Source organism: Mustela nigripes, chromosome 2 (genome assembly GCF_022355385.1).
Source record: "Mustela nigripes isolate SB6536 chromosome 2, MUSNIG.SB6536, whole genome shotgun sequence".
NCBI classification, from domain to species: domain Eukaryota; kingdom Metazoa; phylum Chordata; class Mammalia; order Carnivora; family Mustelidae; genus Mustela; species Mustela nigripes.
Genome location: NC_081558.1, coordinates 163,781,690 through 163,806,872, shown reverse-complemented (window position 1 = coordinate 163,806,872; position 25,183 = coordinate 163,781,690). Strand labels below are relative to the sequence as shown.

The 25,183-nt window shown below is 35.4% G+C and overlaps 2 protein-coding genes across 11 annotated transcripts in view; one reads left to right on the top strand and one right to left on the bottom strand.

Annotated features, from left to right (window-relative positions):
• Positions 1-12,132, bottom strand: part of CIP2A (cellular inhibitor of PP2A) — a 38,957-nt gene extending 26,825 nt beyond the window's left edge. The window contains exons 1-7 of the mRNA XM_059392020.1: positions 11,901-12,132; positions 7,597-7,744; positions 5,446-5,558; positions 4,529-4,623; positions 3,883-3,979; positions 3,007-3,129; positions 2,712-2,857 (exon numbers count right to left, since the gene is read on the bottom strand). Coding sequence (XP_059248003.1) covers positions 2,712-2,857; positions 3,007-3,129; positions 3,883-3,979; positions 4,529-4,623; positions 5,446-5,558; positions 7,597-7,744; positions 11,901-12,008 — 830 coding nt within the window. The 5' untranslated portion in view covers positions 12,009-12,132. The remainder of the gene's footprint in view (positions 1-2,711; positions 2,858-3,006; positions 3,130-3,882; positions 3,980-4,528; positions 4,624-5,445; positions 5,559-7,596; positions 7,745-11,900) is intronic.
• A 146-nt stretch (positions 12,133-12,278) lies between these two features.
• Positions 12,279-25,183, top strand: part of DZIP3 (DAZ interacting zinc finger protein 3) — a 109,234-nt gene continuing 96,329 nt past the window's right edge. For 4 of the 10 annotated variants that reach the window (XM_059392019.1, XM_059392018.1, XM_059392017.1 and 1 more), the window contains exon 1: positions 12,282-12,511. The gene's annotated coding sequence lies outside the window, so the exon portion shown is untranslated. The other 6 variants (XM_059392014.1, XM_059392009.1, XM_059392011.1 and 3 more) reach the window with 5 other exon arrangements.

Genomic DNA, 25,183 nt, shown 5'->3' with positions numbered 1-25,183 from the left:
TTATTCCAGCTTTCCAGCAGAAGTACTTCAGAGGAAATAGCACATGACACAAAAGGCATTTCTAGCAAGTTGGAGATTCTATTTACTGTCTGAAGTGATGAGGGAAAAGTAGATAAGAAAATGTAAAGAAACAAGGCTGAGCGGTTCCCAGAGATCAGATTTTAGAGGGCTATACTGAGAATTTTGTTTACCTTGAATGCAATGGGAAGATCACAGATTGTAGAAGGGACATATGGTTGAGGGAAATGTTGAAAGTCAAGTTAAAGTGAAGGGAGTCAATGGGATAGGAGACATTGAAGAGACAAAAGATACTGTTAAAAAAAATAGGACAGAATGAGATTTAATGTATGGAATAAAGGGATGTGTTTTTTAAAGATGTATTTATTTATTTATTTATTTATTTATTTGACAGAGAGATAGAGAATACAAGTAGGCAGAGCAACAGGCAGAGGGAAAAGGAGAAGCAGGTTCAATGCTGAGCAGGGAGCCCAGTGCCGGGGTTGATCCCAGAACCCTGAGATCACAACTTGAGCTGAGGACAGCTGCTTCACCGACTGTACCACCTAGGCACCCCAAGGTATGTGTTTATAAGCAAAACAAGATGACACTAACAAGAGCAAAAATTTGAAAGAATTCCAATCAGATAGGATTCAGTTTGACTTTTTTTTCCATGAAACAAAGATAAGGTCATCTTCTGAGTGAAAAGCGGCAAGAGCCAAGTAGTAAATATTTGAAAGGGCCACCGTATGAAATGTGAAAAAAAGCTGGGAATAAATATAAGAAGTGCTGTCCAGATAAAGTTAGAGATAGTGAATATGTAGAATATGAATTCATGAAGTGTGATTTTCTCAGGTTTTGACTAGGGACCCAGACATTACATTAGACTTTGGAACAGATTTAGGAATATTTTGCTAAATAGTACAGCAAATAAACAAGAAGATAACACTATTTAACATTTCCTTTCTTGAGGTGATTCTGGAGTTCCAGGCTAGATAAAAAAAGAAAACAGATAATGGAACTGAGATTTACAGAAGAAGGGATTAAGCATCCCTTACTAAGGCTAAATCAGATTGTATTTTTGGTCCTCCTGCAGAGGTATACCCTGTTTACTTAGAACTTGTTAAATAAGCACTATTTGGTGGCCAGACGGGTGTTACACAGAATATACTGGGAGGACTCCTAGAACAGATAAAGGGAGGACAATTAAGGAAGGGCACTCTGGAAGAATGTTTTCTTATCCACCAATGCTGTAGGATTCCTTTTCCTTTAGTGCTCACGGTTCTTGGTTCCTGCTGCTTCAAAGAATGAAGAGGTAGACCAGATGAAGAGTTATGGACAGCAAAGCAAAGTGTACTGAGTGATAGTACAAAGCTCTGGAAGAGGGAGGGGACCCAAGAGAGTTGCAACCAGATTTCTTAAGTCTAATGGTTTTTATGGGCTTGTTGGCAGGCTGTTTTAATCTGATTAATCCTCCATGAGCCTGTCACCCAATCAGTACTTTTGTCATCTACCTATCAGGGTGGAAACAGTGGAGAAGCTACTTCCAGGATGGTTTAAATCCTTTCCTCTTAGGGCAGGGCCCCTTGTCCCTGCCTGCCTTTTTCCTAACTATCCATTACTAATGTGAATGCTTCTTGGTTCTGTAAAACAATTAACCATATGGGTAGTGGTCAAACTTCTCCTAGTGGTTAGCTTTTGCTTTTTTAATGTTTAGATTCTATGTTCTTTAAAATCTAGGACTATAGCTTTGTACAGTTTCTGGATTCCATGTTCTTCAAAGATTAGGGGCTATGTGCTCAAATTCCTGTCTCTGCTAACACTCCCACCTCCCCCAGTACTTGACCACAGCAGGGGCTCCATAATTATCTTCTCATTTGTGAATGATTAATTGAACTCTTTGAAGCAATTTCTACAATTTCCTGACCCATGACCACAAAGCAGCAGAAGCACTGGGAAAATTTAACTTAAGGTATAAAAAGGCTACGGGTTTCTGAGGGGCTCAGTCAGTTAATTGTCCAAATCTTGACTTCGGCTCAGATCCTGATCTCAGGGTTGTGAGATCTAGCCCTTTCTTGGGCTCTGCACTGGATGTACAGACTGCTTGGTATTCTCTCTCTTCACTCCCTCTGCCCTTTCCCTATCCCTAAAAAATAAAAGCTATTAAATGGCCATGAGCTCTTTGGAAAACAGTTGATAACTGATCTCAAAAGATAAATGATCACATGAAATGCCACTGAGATACAATGGGCATATAAACATATATTCTCATTCTACCTTATGACAGAAGAGAGGCACATGATGAAGAAAATGCTATTCATTTTTATGCAAAAAAGACAAATATACTGACATACTGACATGAATGTCCCTATAATAACAATGTCTTTCCCAAAACTGTAATGTTCAAGATTTAAATCCAATGCTGGAAAAGATTAATTAAGATGTATACACTTCAGAGAGTGATACAACATTATTTATCTAAGACAAAGACTGAAACACACCTCTCCCCCATGTTCTTATATACATTTCAGGCCAGAAAAGCAAAAAGAATGAAAATAAAGCACATCAAAACATTTCATTGAGTCCCTTGTTCGTTAGTAGAATCCCAGTTTACTAAATCTGAAAAGGCAGTTTTATTCCTCACAAACATATCTTGGTTCATTGAAAAGAAAAATAAAACAAAGCAAGTCTTAAAATTTGTCAGAGAGCCATACCTGGTAAGATAATCAGCAATTTTAGGATTCTTAAGGAGATCCATCAGTAGATCAACTGAATACTTCCTAGTTAATGTGCCATCACCGTTTATGAGTATATTAAATATTAGTTGAAAAGTCTGATGAATGTTTCGAGCATGGAACAGCTTAAAAGCAAATTAGGGAAAGTATATCACACAAAAAATTTAAGTTGACACCATTCTATAGCTTAACAAAGTCTCAGTAACTTTAAAAATATCAGAGAATATAAATTTCAAAACTATTTTCAAAAATAATAAAAATAAATCATATTTACCTTTTCCCCAACCTCTTCATTTAATGTCAAACTGGATAATATTGAAAGTGCAAACACAACCACAGTTAAACTACTATGGGCCAGGAAACTTATAAGAGTTCGATAAAAAGATTTCACATTATTCTGAGAAAGAAAAGAATTTTTAAATAAATTAGAATAAAAAATAATTAGTTTTATATTTTGGTTTAGAAAGTGTAAACTTTTCTAAAAGAGTAGGTAAACTTTTATTAAACATCCTTATCAATTTAAGATATTACTCAAACACTTCTATGGCTCAAGACAACTTCCACTTCCAAAGTACCTCCAATACATAAACAAATGAGATACTGTTTAATTTGAAATAAACAGGTAATATTGGATATTGCACAGCAGGGGAATTGTTCACAAAGTACCTTAGAGAATCAATGAACTTTCTTGATTTGACGTATTTCTAACACTGGTTCAGCTAACCTAACTTGTGTGCTTTCACTCATTTCAAGTGCTGGTAGCTGTAGTCATTTATTCATGGATCTTTCTGGTGGAGGTGCCATTGATTTTGTGGATATATAAGTTCTGAGGCAAATGGGATTGCTAGCGATGTCTGTCCTTTCTATTAGTACAAAATACTTTAGCATATCTTGAATTATTCAGCGTAAGAAATAATGGGATGCTGTAGAGAAGGAAAACTTCTAGTACTCAACATTTTCATTAATACTTACCATCTTAAATACAACATGTGCAAAGGTTGGAACACGTCAAGTTAATTATGTGTCAATCTGTTCCTTAAGTTTGATGAGTCAGATGGATGAGACATGAGAATTCTTAATTTTTTTTAAAGAAAAATATGGACATCATTTTCTTTAAGCATAGAACCCACCACGAATATCCAAAACTTACCAAAGTCTTTATGTATGTTTGAACAGAAAGATTCTGTCGACAAAGATTTGCCAGTAATCCTAGACAAGGCATTGTTAACTCATCTTCAGAAGACTGACTGTTGTTTTAAGGAAGATAATAGAAGATAAAAGCATTAAGTTCATTCTAAATTACTCTATTTTATAGTAATTTAAACTCCTTTCTTTATGCAAAAATGATTAACATGTGAAGACAGTCAAGCTTTGAATATTGACCATTCATTTCATATTCTGAAACTAAGTGATCTTATTCGATTATGGCATAGAAATAAGGAGATAATTGTCAGAATGACCATGTTCTATCTCATTCATATATTCTTCTATCAAGATTAAACATAAGCATAAAATTTTCAGTTGCAACAGTTTTTTTTCTGTTCAAATCAATTCATTTTATAAATTATTGTCATAATAATTAAAGCTGGTTAATACAATTTGATCCCTGAAATCATCTAAAAAGAGTAAATAAGAATTGGAGTCCCACTCAATTTAAAAAGTTGGAAAATATTGGGACACCTGGGTGGCTCAGTCAAAAAGTTGGAAAATATTATCTAAGAAAAACCAAATTATTATAGTTTTACTTTAAAAATAAATCAACGGATTATTTCATTACTGCTTGATTGCGTACTCACATATGATCTATCAGGAAGGTAATTAATTCATCTATATTGGCACCAGAATGGAAAATTTTGACGTTGTATGTTAATCTCTGCAGAAGCTGAATGCACTGAGAATAAGAAAATACTAGTGAATATAAATATAAAAATATACTCTTTGCTTTTAAGTATGGACTTCTAAGCACATTCTGAGCATGTCACCATTTTAGGAAGAGAGTTTTGAGCAAGAATTTTTCTATTTCTTAAAATGGTTCTGTTTTTTAAACATAATGTAATGAGACTACTAAGAATTTTAGGGCTCATCTGATTACACACATTTCTATATAATCTGTCTCAAACAGAGCATCTTGTCATCAACCTGGTTCACTTAACCATATTAAACATATACACACACTAAAACATATACATATATATATATTTTTCATATTTTTCCATCTTTAAAACCACATGTCAGATTAATTGGTGATGGTTTCCTTTCTTGCAGCTGATGGCATTTTAGGTTCAACAAAATATCTGTATGAGACCTTTGAGTCTATGCAAAAGGAGACTAAATCTATAGCTTTAATTTTTTGTAGAATGTTTCCTCAGCAGACTGGGACTAGAACTCAATTTGCGATTTTAATACGAATAGCTTATATCTCAAAATGTTTAAACTGTGTTTTTAAGTCTGTCAAAGTGATTAGATTTGCTTTTCTTCAAAACTAATTGTAGATGTAGATAAGCTTCCCTTCTCTAGAAACTTTTAAATAGTAGTACATGTGTGATTAACCAGCTCTTAAATTTATTAATGGCAAGAACTGACCTATTCATGCAGAATTATGTGGGTATATACACCATAAATTAGCAATTTAAAATACATACTGTCAATTTTGATATGCAAATAAAGAAAGAAAAACATGTATAAGTGAAGAGTACTGTGTAGGTGTGTGTACCTGCAAAAACACCGAATCACTATGGCAAGTGCTGCTCCGACAAACCACTCCTGCCAGTACGCTATTCAGGTTATATGTATTCTGAAGACAGTCTCTGGTTTCATTGTCTACAGCTGTAAATTAAGATAAAATGGCACCAAATATAATTTTTCTATATGATCTTCATGGATAAAAGATAAATAATTTTAAGTTTATTTCATATTAAATTTACGGTGCTTAAGAATACCAAGTATGATATGGCTATTTTATTTATAATTACCTTCCAATTCAGAAGTTTAATCACAGAAATAGTATGAGCTGGAAAATGAAAGGGAATATGAGCTTTTCCATTTTTGTCAATAAACAAACATTTTTTCTATGTGGACTAAATTAATTTAAAGGAAAAAACTTGCTTTACATATTTGGAAAAGTTTCGCAATTTAAAGATAATCATCTCAATTTTTTCGTAATTTAAAACTGCTCTAGAGAATAAGTCTATTGGGTGCCTGAGTGGCTCAGTCCTTAAACATCTGACTTCAGCTCAAGTCATAATCCCAGGGTCCTGGCATTGAGCCCCACATTGGGCTCCCTGCTCAACGGGAAGCTTCCTTCTCCATCTCTCACTCCCGTGGCTTGTGTTCCTTCACCCCCTGTCTCTGTCTAATAAATAAAATCATTAAAAAAAAAAAAGAAGAGGAAAAAAAGAGTAAGTCTATTAACTAAAAAATAAAACTTTCTAGTATCAGCCATCGAACTGAAAAATGACCTGAAAAGTCTGAGAATTAATTCAACTGAAACACACCAATATTTGAGCAAAAATACATAAAAATATATTGATTCTGATAGCAAAAACTTGAAAAAGAGCATACATGAGTACCCACCATTAGGAAAATACTTGAATAAATTATAGTACTCTACAATATGGTTCAAGGCAGCTATTAAAAAGACACCAATATGGAAAGATAGCTAACATATGTTGAGTGGAAAAAAAAAAATCTGATGCTTTGCAACACCATTTCTTTAAAAACAACCAAAATTATTTGTTAATTGGTCACCTGGGTGGCTCAGTTGCTTAAGTGTCTGTCTTGGGCTTATGTCATAGTCTGTGGGTCCTGGGATCAAGCCTAGGAGTTGGGCTTCTTCCTTGGTGGAGACCCTGCTTCTCCCTCTTTCTGCACTCCCTCTCCCACCATGCACGCTCTCTCTCTTTCAAATAAATAAAATCTTTAAAAAAGTATGCTAGTTTATTTGATCTAAAATAATTTGTTATAGCATTTAAAAAGATCTAGAAAGACACCTATCAAACCATTAAGAAATATTATCTACCAAAGTGGAAATGATAAGAAGAGTTGGTGGTGATGAGTAAAGACATTCTATTTTACTCTGTATCTGTGCTAACTTGTTAGACACTAAGCCAGAGAGACTATTTAAATTTAGATCAATTAGATCAATTAAAAATTAAAGATTTAGTTCTTTAGTTTACTACTTACAGTACAAATGCTCAATAGTTCTATGTGGCTAATGACTACTATAATGGAAAATACAAATACAGAACATTTCCATCATCACAGAACGCTCCACTGGACATGATGATCTATGTTAATATTCCTGGATCCCTGGAATTTTTTTAATGACAAGTATGCATTAACTTTATCATACACAATAGAGGGAATAACTCCCCTCTATTCCCAAGCACACATCAAGGAAAAAGGTACCCATGAAATGAAAATTTAAAAACTAAAGATAGAAAAAAGTAGAAAAAGCAACACCTGCATTTTTACCCTTAGCTCTGTTTGGTGTAGTCTATCAAAAAAGGATTTTTTTTTTTTAGAAATCACTAGCTATGAGTTTTCTGAGTGATGTATTTAATACAGGCATTATGTACATGTATTTTTTTTTTAATTCAAAAGTAGGCCAGCATTTCCCAAGACACATTCTTTTCTGTAGACCCCTGAACCTTTGTTATGCTTTAGATTCTTTGTTCCAATAATTTCAAGAAAGGATGTGAACAATATTCTTTTTATAAAGGATCCACAATGCAAAAAGTTCTGAAAGATCCGGCAATGAAAAAATCTTTTGAATGTGACTCATTCTCCAAAAGATACTATAACTCAATACACCCTTTACAAATATATTAATATAATATATAATATATAATATATAATATATTACCTAGTTGAGATAGCAAGCTGATGATACTTAAGACCAGTGGTGCACTTATGCTTGGGTCTTCAAGTAGCTCCACAAGGCAACTCAAGCATTCACTTGGTAATATCTGATTTGGTGTAAACAATCGTGTGAGTTTCTGCCCAGAAATTACCTACAAAACAGTAATTAAAATGTGTTAGTTAAGAATTGGCAATTTCCATCCCTTCTCCAAGCAAATAAGAACTGTTTTCCAAGGTGCCCCTGCCATGCTTTTTTCCAATTTAGAAAAGTCAAATGCCATTCCTTCTTCCTGGAAGATTACCTATACCTTTTCTACCTAGCTAATGTAATCATTCAGATCCAAGTTTTAATTTGTTTCCTCTTGACCCTCTTTCACCAACTAGGTTAGGTTTGTCTATTACACTATCCTATAGCACATTATACTTAATTTTATGAGCTGACAAACTTTGACAATATAGCAATATTTATCCTCTTTAGTACACTGAACACCCTATGAAGGCATAGGGTATAAATCAACACTCTATTGCAATATATTTATTGAGTAATTATTGAGTAAATAAGTTCGAGTATGTGCACTCCACCTATTTTGAGGGAGGTAATGCAAAGTAAAAAGTAGCTAAATCCAAAGGTTTAGCTTTGGGACCAACTATGTAGTTATTCTTTTTGCTCCCTCTAAAGACAGTAGCTGAGCCTAGAAGTTAGAGATTACAAAAATAGAAGTATAAAAAAAAAGTTTTTAATTAGCCAGGTCATACATGCACAAATTTTATTTTTATTTTTGGTTATTTCACTTTTACTCCTTTCTGATAACTCTATAAACCACCCTTCCCTTTCCCATGTGAAAAGGTAAAGCTGAGATTGAAAACCAAAATCAGTAGTCAGAGAGCCAGGTATTTTGTTTCCTTTTCTTTTTCTTTTTTTTTTTTAAGATTTTTTTTACTATATATTTTAGAGAGAAAGAGAGAGCAAGAATGGGGAGGGGAAGAGGAAGACGGAAGATGGAGAAAAGCAGACTTCCACTGAGTGGGGAGCTCAATGGGGAGCTTGATTCTAGGACCCTAGGATCATGACCTGAGCAGAAATCAAGAGTCTGATACTTAACTGACTGAGCCACACAGGCACCTTGACAGCCACGTATTTTCAAAAGGCTTTTGCATTTTATTAAAAGCCTAACTTTTCTATAAAACAAATTATCTTTTCTATAAGGATGGAAAAACAATTAGTTACCTTAGAACTAGATAAAATCTGATTCAAACACTTTTATTTTTAAAAAGATGAGGTCTAAACAGGCTGTTTCAATATCCCTCTAAACTTTCCTTTCTGTATCTCTCTTTTATTCCCTCCCCAGATACCAGTTTTTCTTCTAAAGCTTTGCTGACATCTGGGATGCCTGGGTGACACAGTGAGTTAAGCATCTGACGCTTGGTTTCAGCTCATGTCATGATCTCAGGGTCCTGGGTTCCATCCCTGTTTCAGGTTCCGAGCTCAGTTTAGAGTCTGCTTGAGATTCTCTCTCTCCCTGCCTCAGCTGCCCGCTCATTTCATGTTCACTCTCCCTCTTGTTCTCTAAAATAAATAAATCTTAAAAAAAAAAGGGGGGGGGAGTTTCAAAGTATCTGTTCCCAAGGAGCATGTATTTTAACATTAAAATCTAAAAAGAAAAAAACAGGTCCAATGGTGAAATTACACATTGACAGTAGATATTTGGGGAGTAAGGAATACTTTGATTGCTCTTTTGACTACTTATGAAGTTACACCTCCAAAATTAAGACATTTTTCTGCTTTAAATACAATTTCCCTGGGGAAGAGACCTGTATGTCAACAATGTAAGTACTCTGCCATGTAATATTTATTACAAGGTAAAATGTAAAAATCGCTTTAAAAATTTTCTTCTTTACTTGGATGTTTCCATGCAAATAGCATTTATTTTAGTAATAGCTAATATTTTAGCACTTACTTTGGCCTAAGCATTGTTCTATATATGTTAATTATTTTCACCTTCACAATACCTATATGCTAGGTGCTGTTTTGCTGATGAGTAAACCGAGGCATACACCAAGACAGCAGAGTAACTGAAAGTAATCGTTCCTGAATCTGTGCTCATAATCACTATGTAACATTAGTGCTATAAAAAACCATTAAGAACGAGACCAGCTCAGCTCTGCCAATCATAAAAAAATTCAAAACTCAGGTTCTGCATGGGGCTATAAAGAAAAAATATTGCAGAAGTACAGCATAATAGCAAAATCAATCTTCTCCTTTTACATGGTAACCATTTCTTTGTATGCTCAGATATTGCTCTCATGAAGTATGCACAAATATATTTACCATTAACATCACCCACCAAAATGGTTAAAATTTAAAAGTCTGAAAACACCAAGAATCTATCAGGATGAGTGACAGCAAATTTCATGTATTAGTGATAGGAAGGTAAAAATGGTCTAACTGTGGCAATTTCGACTAAAACTGAACATCAACCTACCATAATCAATCCTACTCCTAGGAACATAAATGAGAGCCTATATCCAAAAAAAGTAAGAAAATGTTTACAACAGATTTATTCAAAATTCCACCCAGACCTAGAAACCTAAATGCCCATCAATAGGAGAATGTCTATAAGCCTATAAGCTATAGTACATTTATACAGTGGAATCCTACACAGAAATAAAAAAGAATAAATACTACCACATGTGCGAAATGAATAAATTTCACAGATTTATAGAATCGAAGAAACCAGACACCAAAGTACATATCTTATGAATCCACTTATCTGAACGTTATGAGAAGGGACAACTGAAAAAACCTTGTAGGGGACTGGAAATATTCTGTACTGTGGAACAGGTGGTAGCTACTTGTACTGTACATGTATGTTAAAAACTCAAACTCTTCACTTAAGATTAATGCACATTATGCACTGTATGTACATTACCTCTTTAAATGGCAGAAAAGTTTTCAGTAAATGCCTTAAAAGTTCTGGAGTGCAGTATCAAGAAGTCAGTCTCTATGCCTCAAATTTCTCTGAGTCTCCTTCAATTCACTCTAACATGGCTCTCAGATTCAAGGCATACCCATTTTTTCTCAAAGAGAAGTAATGTTTCAGATTATTATTCAAAATGCTGTACTACTACTTAAATAAAACCGCTCATTCTGTGGCTTCTGGAGCCCCCAGGACATTGTTCTATTCTAACTGAGAAGCAAAGCCTTAGCATTTAACAGCTAGCATCTAATTATTAGGTCTGCAGGGATTTGTGAAATAATGAATGAAAAAAGAAAATGTACTCAGGAAGGGTGGGCACCAAAATCCTGCGGAAGAGTATCAGTAAAGCCAGAGAAAATGAAGGCATATTTAATGCTACAATTGTCTTCTCTCTGTAGTATGTATTTTGCTAATCTTCGGTAATTTAGCTTCATATCCTATATCCTATATCATTGTTAATACAACAAAGAGAATATATTTTAAAGTTATCTTCAATTCTACCTTAACAGAAGCTGAGAGAGAATTAAAACAAGTTTCGATTGAGCTAAATTGTTTATTAAACTGAGGTCATGGTTTGTTGGAATTCCATGAATATGTAATAAATGACAGATTAAAAGCCTAAAAACAAACAGGAACACAGAAAGCTGTGGATAAGTGACCTAGACACAAATCAATGGAACTAAGAAAAAGTAAAAGCTATTTAGCAACTTAGACTTGAAAAACTGTGAGCAATATATTTTGGTAAAAAAAAAAAAAAAAGATTATGGGATTATGGTTACTGGTGAGATTCCTTCTTAACTCAAAAAAGTTAAATTTTTTTCTTTTTCAAATTTTAGTTCAACATGAGTTATAAGAAAAGAAGCAAGCAACTGGTTCATATTGTAAACTGCCTAAGGGACAAAGAATAAAACAAGTGTAATCGTCGCTTCCCCTCACCTCCGCCACCGAGAATTTCTGTGTATTCTACTCTGTAAGGGCTCTGTTGCGATGGAACGAAGGAAAACATACAGCTCCGAACTTTCTCCTCTACCAATCCCAAACACAGCTTAAATTCCCCTTTTGTCACACCTTCCCCTCTTCCTAGGTCTCTGAGTTGTCACTCTTCGCTCTAGCTGAAGTCAGCTGAACGTGGAGGGACACGGGGCAGAGCAAGAAGATGGGTAGGAATTCAAGGCTGACACTTGCTTTCCTTACTAATTCAAAATTACACCTGAAGGAGCGAGGAGCAGTCCTTCCTCTCCTAGGCAAGGGCCGCTACACTCCGGCCACACCGTGAACTAAGAATTTCTACAGAGAAGCCGGTCTAGTCCCTCACCCCAGAGCCCCTCACCTCCAAGTGCCGCAAAAGCTGGGTGGCATTCGCCTCCGACTTAACGGCTTTATACTGACTGATGGTCAGGAGCAAAGACTTCAAGCAGGCAGTGGAGTCCATTGGCATCCTCCACAACCCCTCCTGGGGGCCGCCACCAGCCAGCTCCGGCCTCCAGCCTTCGCCGCGCTTTTTTTGATTTTTCAGCTCCTCCCCCCTCACTCCCGATGCTTCCGGTTCCGGTAGAGCTCCGGAAGTCCCTTCCTCCCTGGAAACGGCTTTCAATGAAGAAAGGGGAGAAGTGGGGAGGAGGGTAGAGGAAATCTTTGGGTTCACCAAGGGGGTTGGGAGCTGTCCTTCCAGAACCCCCTTCCCACTACCCACCGTGTCTTCGCTTAGCTATAAAGCCGCGAGGTTTCAGCTTCGAGATCGCGCGGAGACGATAAATCTCGCGAGAACTCTAATTGCGGCTCAACTTGCGAAGGGGCGGTTAGGCGCAGGGGGCGCGGTCCTCGTTCGTCAGAGCTCTCAGTTTGTGTTTGCGTCTTCGGCCTTCACGCTGGTTGGCCGGTTTTTCTTTTGTGCGTGAACCGCTCCTTGAGAAATGGTCGCTTCCCCCTAGTCTAGACACGGTGAGGAGCTCTGAGGAGAATCTTGGGCTCTAGATTTTGAGGCGGCCTGGGAGGGTCCTCTTTTTTTAAAAAAATCTCTCCTGTGTCCACCCTTTCCACCCAGGAATGTTGGTTTTTCAGAGTAAGCCTATGACTATGGGGATTCTGGGGCCAGGTAGTCATGCCCTTAAGACCGTCATCAAACTTACTTCAGAAAGCTAGGTCCTGGTGACTTCTGGGTCAGGTATTGCTGCGGAGGGTGTTCTCATTAGCGTCAGTTTTTGTAAGTGAAGGTATCTGTTTTTATCTGGCATGATCAAATGTTTGCTGAATCGCCGTGTCTATGAATATGGCACTGTCGTTTACGGTTTTTGATAAGATAATTATTGTGCATGTGTGTATAATGAGCCGCGTAGCTGGTTCTGGAGGTTTTTCGTTTTGTTTTGCTTAATGTATGCTAATGGTGAATTTAGCTTTAAAAAACCAGTTTGGAGAAAATTGTAAGAGGAGAGTCCATGTCCTTTTAATTAAATCATTCGTCATTAATCATGTTTTGTCAATGAAAAAATACTTTTTTACATCACTACATTTCTAAAGGGAGGTTTTCTTTTTATATTAAAAAAAATTAGTTAAATCTGAAAACTTAACAATAATCTAGCCAGCTGCAACATACGTGTAGAAATAACTGGGTAATTAATATATCTATGCTTTCGTTCATTCTGTAAACAAGTATTGATTGTAAAACGGGTTAGAAGTCAGGAGAGAACAAAGATGAAGTATCCCCTGCTGGGAAGCCACTGTCTAATTAGAGAAACGTACTAAATAGGTAGTACATATGGAATTCATGTAAGTAAGAGGCACCATGCAGTTATTTAAAGAGTGAAGGCAGACTGTGCTTACAAACTAGTTCCACCTTTTACTATGTGACCATAAGGCAGATTCTCACTGCTTCAGTTTCTTCCTTAGATAAAATCGGGCTAACATTAGTACCTGTTTAATAAGGTCAATAAATTATTCAGTAGATCGCTGAGAGCCTACAGTATACTAGGTACTTGTCTAGGCACTAGAGATTTAGTGAATAAAAAATCCTATGTTATGGAAATTACATTCTGGTAGGGGGAAAAAAAAACTGTAAGTTTTTAAGGAGAATGAGATGGAGAAAGAAAAACTAGCAGAATTCCTTTTCAGAGTAATGATGATTGGGAAGAAGAGAATTGGGAGGTCGGGATAGAGAAAGCAGTATTTGAGGAAGTGCTTCAAGGAATTGAAGGAGAGAGCCATACTGTCTTGGGGAAAAGGTCCTGAAGTGGGACCATGAAGTTTTTCAGGAAAAGCAAGGATTGCCACTATGACTGGAGTAGAGAGCAAAGGTGAGAGTAGCAGTAAAAATGAAGTCATGTCCGGTGGTGTAAACCATGGTGAAATGAGTTAATCAATTTAAATAAATTTAGAGTAGTTACCTGGATGGTTACATTTTCAGCAGGTTTTATTTACATCTTGGTTCATTGGCAAATGCAGTGATAGCAGTTTGGTTAGTGTTAGACTTTTCACTAATAATAGCAAATGCGACATCTTCACACTCATTCTGAGCCAAGGGAAAAGGTCAAATCTGCTAGTTGTAAATGCCATCTTTCCTTTAAATCCTGCATTTTAACTTAAGCAGTTATATAAATTTTGTTTTCTCTTCTGTAAAATATTCATTTTAACATAACATAATGTCTTTATCAAAAAATCTTTAAAAATTGATGTTGGAAGTTTAGTAGGATGTACAATGATAGTAGCTGTGAGAAGCCCTCCATGTATTTAGGCAGAAATACATTTTCTAATGTGAGAAACACAGAGCCTTATTTTAGGCACCCAAAAAGGGGGAAGGAGGAAGAGGGGATGAAGCTTGATCCTGAATTCAGTGGTGATTTTTAGTTTTTTGTTTGTTTGTTTGTTTTTATTTCTAGTTTTTAAATGGGGCCTAATATAGTTAGGCTTGTGCTTTAGGTTGATTACTCTTGCAGCTGGGTGGGCTATGATTTTGAGATGGATAAAGTTAGAAGTAAGGAGAATGTTTAATTTGCTGCAGTCTTTCCAAAGGATTACCAGGGTAATTGAAGTGGAAATAACAAGGAGGTAACAAATACGAAAAATATATATGAGGTGAAATTGGCAGGACTTAGTGACTCTTACTTCAGATGTGAAGGATGGGAATTCAAGTTTCTACTTTGGGTGATTGAGAAGATACAGATATTGCTGAGGTAGTTAATAGTATTCATGTTGTGGTTTATATTCAGTGAAATTTTATATAGTTTATCATATAGTGTTGTATTAAGTTTCTTCCAGGGCATTATATAATTTTTGTTAATGTGACTGGGCTCTCTTTTTCTCCTTTAAAATTTTAATTTACTACTACTGTAAAAAAAAAAACACCTGATTTTTGATACATCTTTTATCCAGACTCTAACTAAAATCTCTTATTAATTTTAATAGAGTTTTGCTTACTTTCTTAGACTTTCTAGCTCTCATCTGCAAATAATAATTTCATCTCTTCCAGTATTTGCTGTCTTCATTTCATTAATGTACACCAAAAAAATGGAATAATTCTGGTGATATTGAACATCTTAGTCTTTATTCGTTGAGCGGGAATGGCCAGTATTTTAACACTTAGTATAATTTGTGCTATTGGCTTGTAGTAAATAGACTTTCAAATGTTTAGGAGATTGCCTTTTATACCTGTTTTATTTAAAGATTTTCCAGAATGTCTACTTAAAAAAATTGTCAAATATTTGTTTAGAGATCTCATTTTCCAGTTTAACATGATAATGCAATGTATTGTGTTGCTGTTTTGTTCTTATTAAATGCTCACTTACTGAGCATTTATTATATGCCAAGTGGTATTCTAAGAATTTTATACTTACTAATTACTCTTCATAACAACTTCCTGCATTAGGTACTATTACCATCTCCGTTTTTTACAGGTGAAAAAGCTAAGGAGAGGTGAAATAATTTGCCCAAGGTCATACAGGTAATAGTAACAAGCTTTGGATTTGCTATGCTGCAAATATGTTATTTAGGATTTTATATTTGAAATTTTTTATTAATTTTTTAAATTCTTTTGGAATTTGTTACTTTTGAAAAATGAATCAGAAGCTTTTCTATTTTCTATGCTATAGAATGAGTATCACTTTGGAATCATCTGATCCTTGTAGATTGTATACAACTGGCCTATAAAAATGAAGCTTGATACCTTATTTAATGTTAGATCTTTAGAAAATACTTAGATTTGTAAAATGACTATAGGTCTGATAACTTTTTTCTATCTTTTCTTGTGTTAAGTTTGGAAATAGAACTTTATTTTAGCATAGCAACTATTTCTCTAGATTTATAGATGTTTTGATAGAAAGTTCTTCAAGATTCTGGTAATTCTCTTAATCTCTTCATTGTAGTTTTAAATTTCCTTTTTCATTGTAATGTTATTTGTATTTTTTCTTATTTGGGCTTTCTAGGGGTTTGTCTCTTGCATTCAGCTTTTTAAGAACCAGCTCTGATTTTTTTATTGTTTTTCTTTTTGTCAGAATCATTAATTTTACTTTTATATTTATTAATTCCATCCATAACAGATTCTTCCTTTATTCTTTTTATAGTTTTTAAAAGTTTTAGGCTTAAGAGTATTTATATACTATATGTATATTTTATAAAGAACATTTATTTCATGCCCACAGATTTTAAGACACAGTAGCTAAGGTGAGCATCTGTATTTCATTTAAAAAGAAAAGTTAAATTAGTTTAACCAATTGGATACAATTTTTAAAAAATACTAATATTCCTTCATATTCAAAGAGCTAGATTCTGTTAGACAAACCAGAATAAGTGCTGTTGGGAGAAATAGGTTAGTTTTAGGAACACATGATATTTTTTAGGGCAGAATATCAATCAGTATCTTAAAGTTTGGCCTAAAATTCCTTTTCTCCATAAATTTTTATTGCTGTCCTTTATATTTGCAGAGATACTTTCCTTAATTTGTAATTCTAGAAACACATTAAAGGGATTTAAAAAATAACGTGGTTAGGATTCTACAACTCAATATTAGGGCTGTCTAGCTCCTTTATTTCTTTTGGAAAAACTTAACTTGTCTTCAGTACTGAAGAGTAAAATGGAAATTTTTATTATGTCATGCCAGGGCTTAAGTTCTGTTAGATAAGTCAGATTGAATGAAGATACAAATTTTTGACAGAAGTGCAGAGTGTATAGAATACTAAATGTTGTAATATGAGAATTATACCAGAGGTGTGAACACAGAGCTGATTGTTGGTTCACCCACATACATTTAATGAGTGCTTGAGTGGTGAGTACATTTCTGTGTGCTGGGGTTATAATAGTGAATCAAACAGACAACAATTTCTACCCAACTAGACCTTTTATTTTAATGTGAGATATAGACAACAAATAAGACCTATTAAGTAAAATATATGAAAGTAGTAGTAAGTGCTGTGGAGAAACAAAAAGAGGGATTGGAGGTATCAATCAGGATAGAGTGTTGGAATTTTAGATAGTATAGCATACTGTTCAGTATATAATCATACTGTTCATAGCAAATCACCTCAGACTCAGTGGTGAAAACCATAAGCATTTATTTCTGTGGGTTTGACTGCAGTTGTCTGATCTAGACCTGACTTGGCTGAGAGGCTACTTCAGCCATTTTGTAGGTAGAGGGTACTATATAGAGCTCAGTTTCAGGTATGTTGCTACTAGACATCCAGGAGATGCCGAATGGGCTGTTGAATATATTATTTAATGTTAACAGAAAGGATAAGACTGAAGATAAAAATTTAAAGCCTTGAGCCTAAATTATCAAGGGTGAGTATGGATAAAAAACACTGAACCATAGGGTACTTAAATATTTAGAGGAACCAACAAAGAACATGGAGAAGTAATTGCCGGAAGATAGAGGTCATGTCTTTATTCTGTCATTATCTGCGGTGATCAGTCTTAAAATAATATGTGGGCTACTTTTGGCCTCCTCTAAAGGAGAACTCTAGATTGGCAGAGTCCTTCAGAGGACTTGCCATGTGCAGAAGGATGGATAGTTTCATTCTCTAAATGAGTAATGAATGCTTAAAGTTTGCCAGATGCTGATGTAGGCAGTGGGGATAAAACAGAAGGATTAAAAAAAAAAAAGAAAAAGAAAATTCCTGACTTTGGGGGGCTTCTATTCAGTGGGGACATGAGGCCAGATATAAAGTAGGGGATTGTAGGAATAAACAGCAGGTAGAACAAAAGTTCTATTGGCCCAGGTTCTCAAAATTCAAGGCAAAGAAATCTAGTGGTAGAAAATTGGCAGAGGTCTAGGCATGGGGTTATTTAGATACCTTGTCTTACTGTGGTTAAAACAATTCAAATATTAATATTAAATCAATTTTGCCCTTTATGCCGAGCCAGAAAACAAAGTCTATAGAATTTCAGCTCTCATTTTTCAGAAATGTTTCATTCAACACAAAGGTGAAGGCTTATTAAGTAAGTCCGAATTATCCTCCTTTCATTTATTCTTTCTGTTTCTTTTCCCAATCAACTATTAAAATTCAGCTGAATCTTTAAATGATTTGCCAAACCGTAAAATTAACTTTTTCACTTTTCAAACAATCCCTGATTTTTTTTTTCTGTACATTTTACAGAATTCAGTTTTAGTCTGAATACATGGTTTGGATAATAGTGTTTTTTTGCCCCATTTTTACATCTTAAATATCCTAGTAGCAGAAGGTTGCCTTTTTTTTTTTTTTTAAACACAACTATTATCAATTGTTTCTGAATCCAGTTTTTTAGATAAAGATAAGTGATATAATTTTATTTGAAAATAGGTACAGTAATCATTTTTAATTATAACTAGTATTGAAGACCTACTTTGAACAGAGGAAAGTCCTTTGCATATGCCATTTTAAAACTTCTAGTCTTTCAGAAAGTAGATACTATTAAGTTCATGGAAGGGGTAGATAACTGCTTCTTGAAGTAAAATGTGAAGTCGTTCTCCACTTTCCAAAGTGGAATATGCACGCCTTGGGATATGTGAAGCTGTCAGAGTATGGGAGCAAATATTCAAATATTTTACTTTTTTAAATCTCATTCTTTGTTTTATATTACAGTAATACCTGCATATAATTCATAAATGAGCTTCTATTCATATATTTTCAGTGTATTCCTAGATTTATTGCTTTAGATACATGTGATCAAAACAATTTAGAGACTTTTCCAAAATCATTAACCTTAACAGAGCATTAAGACATTCAATAATTATTGTTCATTTCAGTGCCACATGTAGTACCTGGCATTTTTCTGAATTGTTTTGTTGAACAAATGGATTCTCTTAGAAAAAACTGACAAGAATAGTGTATTATGAAATGTTAATATGTTTTATCTTTGCAGCATCATTTACTAACCAGTAAGACCATGTAAATAGTTTTGAGTATTAGTCTTCATGCACATTATTTAGTTCAGCTCATAATTGAACACCATGCTTATATAAAGTTACATACTGCACTTAATGAGACATAGTGGAAAGAACATGGAATTTGTCGTTGGTGAACTTGGGCCTGAGTTTCTGCTTTTATTAATTTATTAGCAATATGAACTCTCTAACCCTCAATTTCTTACTTTTAAGAATGGATTACAGTAATGTTTATATTTTGGAGTTGGGTATTCACACAAATGTGAATTCACTGTACATAAGTACTCAGCCTAGGGCTGGCTACACACATCGAAGCTGATGAAGATTAATCTTATTTTTGATGAAATAAAAGCATATATACCCAATTAATTTTATGACATAAAACTCTTCATAACCAAAAGTTTGACCTACCTTCTCAACTAAATCTTTCTTACAAACATATTTCTTTCTGAGATAATGGGAGCCCATCAGTGTTCTTACATTGGTAGAGCAGTTTGGATTTGGGTATTGTAGGCTTTGTCATTGGTGTTGCAAGTCAAGTGCATATTGTGTCCTCCACTTCCTTCTTCTTCTTCTTTTTTTTTTTTTTTTAAAGATTTTATTTATTTGTTTGTCAGAAAGAGAGAAAGAGAAAGCACACAAGCAGGCAGAGAGGCAGGCAGAGGCAGAGAGAGAGGCAGGCTCCCTGCTGAGCAAGGAGCCCAATGTGGGACTTGATCCCAGGGCCCTGAGATCAGGACCTGAGCCAAAGGCAGCAGCTTAACCCACTGAGCCACCCAGGTGTCCCCTCCACTTCCTTCTTGATTATCATCTCTACCTTTGTCATTTCTCAACATTCTGTCTTGTTTCCTTTTCTTTTCTTTTCTTTTTTTCATTATTGTCTAACAACAGTAACAACATTACTGAAAATATTCCACTTTGAAAATTTGCTTACTGGTAACATGTACTCCTTTGAATGGTTTCTAGCTACATTTCTGAACAGTGTGGTTTTGGCAGTGCTACCTATAAATAAACTGAAACTGATGGGTATTTTAATACCTGGATTTTTTTTCTAGGTAAGTCCTAACCTGTGCATATTCATTGTAGGTACATTCCAAATACTGAAAACAAATTAAGATATATTCTATAGGTTTGTTGTGAAAGTCCAGAAGTAACTGACTGGCTAGATCTGAAGAGAATTAAAAACCCACTTCTGACAAGCTAATTTTGGCAAAGATATGTCCTATTTTGGCAGATTTATAAGGGATACTGTGTATACATTGCAGGGTTCTTGTTTTCTGACCAGCAGCCAGACAGGGTTAATAATGATTTTTGCAAAATGACAAGAGCTGAGATAGTGAATGCCCTGATCTTTTGGGGGCAGGAAGGATCTTCAGTTTCTCATAACTTTTATAAAGATTTTCCAACCATCATCCATCATTCCTGAAGTTTGCCTAAGAAAATCATTTTTTCTTAGGGGTAAAATAATGTTTGGCTGCCTGTGTCTAGGTACATTGTTGAACAAATGTAAAAATGGAAGAAATTAATGGAAAATTAGAAAACCAAATAATCCATATATTTTGTTCACTCTAAACACAGCTAGTAACAAAATAATCGTATAATCTGAGTCTAACTTGAATGAATGGTCCTAGCTATTCTAGTCTACTTGGAGCTCACACTTGAGAAATTAAGACTTTTGGAGTGTTAAAGCCACAGAGCACCTACTTTATGACTTTAAAAGCCACAGGAGGGGCACCTGAGTGGCTCAGTAGGTTGGGCCTTTCTCTTCAGCTTAGGGGTTCAGGTCATAATCTCGGGGTCCTGGGATCCAGCCCTGCATTGGGCTCTCTGCTCAGTGGGGAGCCTGCTGCTCTACCTACTTGTGATATCTCTCTCTGTGTCAAATGAATGAATAAAATCTTAAAAAAAAAAAAAAAAAGCCATAGGAATGGCTGTTGCTGCTTGCCTAGCAGACATCATCAGATCAATAATAGTAAAAGTGTTGGTTTTAAGGCACTCCCATCGCAAATGTCTATGTTTACTCCTAGAAAGTGTCCTTCTCATATTTTTTTAAAGCCTTGAAAAATTACTGCCCATACAGATCAAAACATCTCACATCTCAGCTTCAAGGAATTTAGAATTCTTTTGATAAAGTATAGCAGAAGTGGGGACGCCTGGGTGGCTCAGTGGGTTAAGCTGCTGCCCTCTGCTCAAGTCATGATCCCAGGGTTCTGGGATCGAGTTCCACATCAGGATCCTTGTTTGGCAGAGAGCCTGCTTCTCTCTCCACCTCTGCCTGCCTCTGCCTGCTTGTGTAGTCTCTCTCTCTCTTTCTGACAAATAAATAAATAAAATCTTTAAAAAAAAAAATCTAGCAGAAGTGTTAAGAAGCATTATCGGAGTCTGTTTTGCTAATAGACCCATGAACTTATATTAAGTGTACTTAATTCAGTGCTGATTTAGTAAATCTAGCTTTTGAAAATGGCTATAAAAATTTTACCAAGTTGCGTGTTCAAGGTTGTTTATTACAGCATTGTTAGTAATAACAAAAGGAAAAAAGGAGAAATTAAGAGGAAGTGTTTATCAATAGTTGTCTGGTAAAATGGCATATCATGCCATGTTGGAGATATATATGTGTCCTGATGTGAAAAATGCAAGGTGCCAAATGTGCATAGTAGCTGCCATTTTATGCCATGTGGGATATATTTGATAAATGTGGTTTTTTTGTCCTAATTCTTAAGCTCATTATTATCATTCCTCTCCATAATAGCAATTGGAGAATTGGAAGAAAAGTAAACTGATTGTGCTACAAATTTAAACAAGATTTGATGATGGTGATAATGATAGTAACATTTATATAGTGCTTACTGTGTCCTAGGTACTGTTCTATGTTTTAAACATTTAATCTTGATAACTTGTGAAGCTGGGACCACCTTTCTCCCTGTTTTTCAGATGAGGAAACTGAAGCACAGATGTTGATTAGTTTCAAACAAATTTGCACAGCCAAGGTGTGTCAGAGCAGTTCTATATATCCTTGCAGACTGACTCCAGTGTTTCTTTGCTCTAAACTACCAGTGCTATGCAATCTCTCAACTTTTGACCTTGATGAAATCTAAATAAGATATTTTATGTCATTTCTTTCTTGTAGACAAAGATTTGCTTGTATTTGTACATGCTGCATAAATCCCAGATAGTCTTACTGCTCTTCCTCAGAGCAATCTGTTATGTATTTACTTAATCTTGTCACTTTTAATCAGTTAGGTGGTTTTCAACTGGGGTGTTTTGTCCCCCAGGACACATTTGGCAGAGTTTGGAGACGTTTTTGCTTTTCACAATGGAGCCGAGAGGTGGGATAGGTTTGCTACTGACATCTGTTAGGTAGAAGGCAGAGGTGCTCCTAAATATCCTAAAAAATGCATAGTACATCTTCCCATAACAAAAACCCATCCAACCTAAAATGTAAATAGTGCCAAGATTGAGGAACCCTGATTTAGTGGGCATAAGTGGGAATAAGTTCTCATAACTGAATTTCTTTTCTGAAAAATACCAAGTATATTATTTTGTTTTTAAGCTAATGGCATTGAGAAAAGTGAGTTTTATTTTTACTGTTTTTGCACACTTGTTACTCCCCTTTTCTGTCTGGTATTGTGTGATCTGTAAGGGCCAGAAGGGTAGCGAATTCATAGGATATCTACTCACACATTGAAACATGAACTTGTTTGGCCCCTAACTTGATCACTTGATTGGGTGATTGGATGATTAAGATGAGCACTTGAGTGGATTTAAAAAAGTGTGTTCATAAACTGTTTGGGGAGATGACAAGAGTGCTACAAAGTAAACATTTGAACGAATGATTAAACAATTGTAAGCAAAAGCTGTGTCCTCTCTGATTGAATAAGCACTTTAAAAATGGGAAAATCCTTTGCCATTAAAAAAAAAAAAAGTTTGCTCTAATTTCAGGAGATAAGAGGGAAAGTGGGAGAGCTAGGAGCTCAGGGGGAGCAATAAGAAAGGCTTCTTACTGTTGTAAAGATACAGATGGTAATACCTTATTTTTCAACCAGTAGAATAACCCCTGGATAAAATCATTTTACTTGGTGGACAAAGGTGTGCTATAAACTGGGGTGCCTGGGTGACTCAGTCAGTTGAACGTCTGCCTTGGGCTCAGGTCATGATCCCAGGTTCCTAGGATCAAGCCCCACAATGGGCTCCCTGCTCAGTGGGGAGTCTGCTTCTACCTCTGTTTCTCTCTCTCTGTCAAGTAAATAAATAATATCTTTATAAAAATTTAATACCCCACGGGAAACCAGATCCATCCTTTCTCCTATGTTAACTCTTACTTTAAAGGTTTCCTTTAGCCTCTTCTAGAATGATGATCACTCTGGATTATTTTAGAAGCACAGTGTTAACGTTTCAGGCTGGCTGCTTCCTTTCCGTTGCTAGGCACTGACACCTTCCTTCCCCACAGAGGCTGTAAAGTGCTGCTGTTGTCCCTGCTGCTGTTTGCAGTGGGCTGTGCCACACATGATCTGCTTAGCTCCTGGGAAATGATGGGGTTGCTGATACTCTCCTGAAAAACCTTTCATCACAGAGATTCAGCTCAGGTTGTATTTCTAAGCAGATTGAAAAAGCCATTAGCTTTTCTTAACTCTTAATTTGGGATCCAAATATCTTCTGATTTTTTAATATGCCCTTTTCTTTTTCAAGCTGAACACTGAATAGCTTACTAGAGGCCTTCTCTACCTTATTGCCTGAGAATTTTCCTCCCTTTTCAGGCTCCCTTTGACCTGTGTAAACAACTGGCTGAAGGAAAGCTTATCAGAGTGAGAGGTATCTGTGTCTGGGCTTTTAAATTCTGGAAATGAGGCGATTACTTTGTTTAGAAAAAGCATGTGTGTTTAGAAATGCTGTGTGTGAGATACTGCCTGACTTACTTTTTATTAATACAAGCTGGGAGGTTATAGAAAACATAAAAGAAAAACAGTGTGATCACAATCCTAGAATTCTTAAATCTATGTACTTTTCTATACAGCTTTATTGAAGAGATGAAGTAGAGCTGATTTAATGTGAAAGAATAACATCGCTCTGCTTCATTATTAACATTAGATTGTATCTTTCGCTGGTATTGAACAGGGAATGCAAATGTAAATAGTTATAGGATTCTGCTTATTGAGTTTTTGAAAATAAGAGAAACTATAAAATAATTTACCTAGGAGAACTGGATTCTGCATAGATGAGTTATCCTGATGGCAAGACATAACTTTGTTAGGGATGGAGGAGAAGCTAAGAGGTGTTTAAATGAAGAAATGTATTTTTTTAAACTTTTTAAAAGTGTTGACATACAATGTTACATTAATTTCCAGTGTACAAGTGTACAGCACAGTGATTCATCATTTCTATAGGTTATGCTATGCTCACTACAAGTGTAGCTACCATCTGTCACTGTACATCATTATAGTATTATTGACTGTGTTCCTATATTGTGCCTTTTATTCTCGTGACTTACTCATTTCATAACTGGAAGCCTGTATCTCCTACTCCTCTACTCATTTTCCCTGTGTCCCAACCCCTTTTCCTCTGGCAACCATCGCTTCTCTGTAATTATAGGTCTGATACTGCTTTATGTTTGTTTATTCATTTGTTTTGTTTTTAGGTATTTGTCTTGCTCAGTCTGACTTATTTCATTTAGCAGAATACTTCTAGAGCCACATATCTTGTTAACAAATGGCAGGATCTCATCCTTTTTTATTATGAAGTAATATTTCATTGTATTATGTGTATGTATATATACTATATCTTCCTCATCCATTCATCTATTGACAGACACTTGGGTTGCTTCCATATCTTGGCTATGGTAAATAATGCTTCAATAAATAGGGGCATCTCTTTAAATTAGTGTTTTCATTTTCTTTGGGTACTTAATAGAATTATTGGATCATATGGTATTTCTGTTTTTAATATTTTTAGGAACCTCCATACTTTTTTCCACAGGGGCTGTACCAATTTCTGTTCCCACCAAGAGTGTATGAGGGTTCCTTTTTTTCCACAACCTCGTCAATACTTGTTAGTAGATGAGGAAATTTAGATAGAAGTGTGTGTGTGTGTGTGTGTGTGTGTGTGTGTAAATGTTTGTGGTTTGTTTGTTTGTTTATTAACATGTATTATTTGCTTCAGGGGTGTAGGTCTATGAATCATCAGTCTTATACAATTCACAGCACTCACCATAGTACATACCCACCCCAATGTCCATAATCCAGCCACCCTATCCCTCCCCACCCCAGCAACCC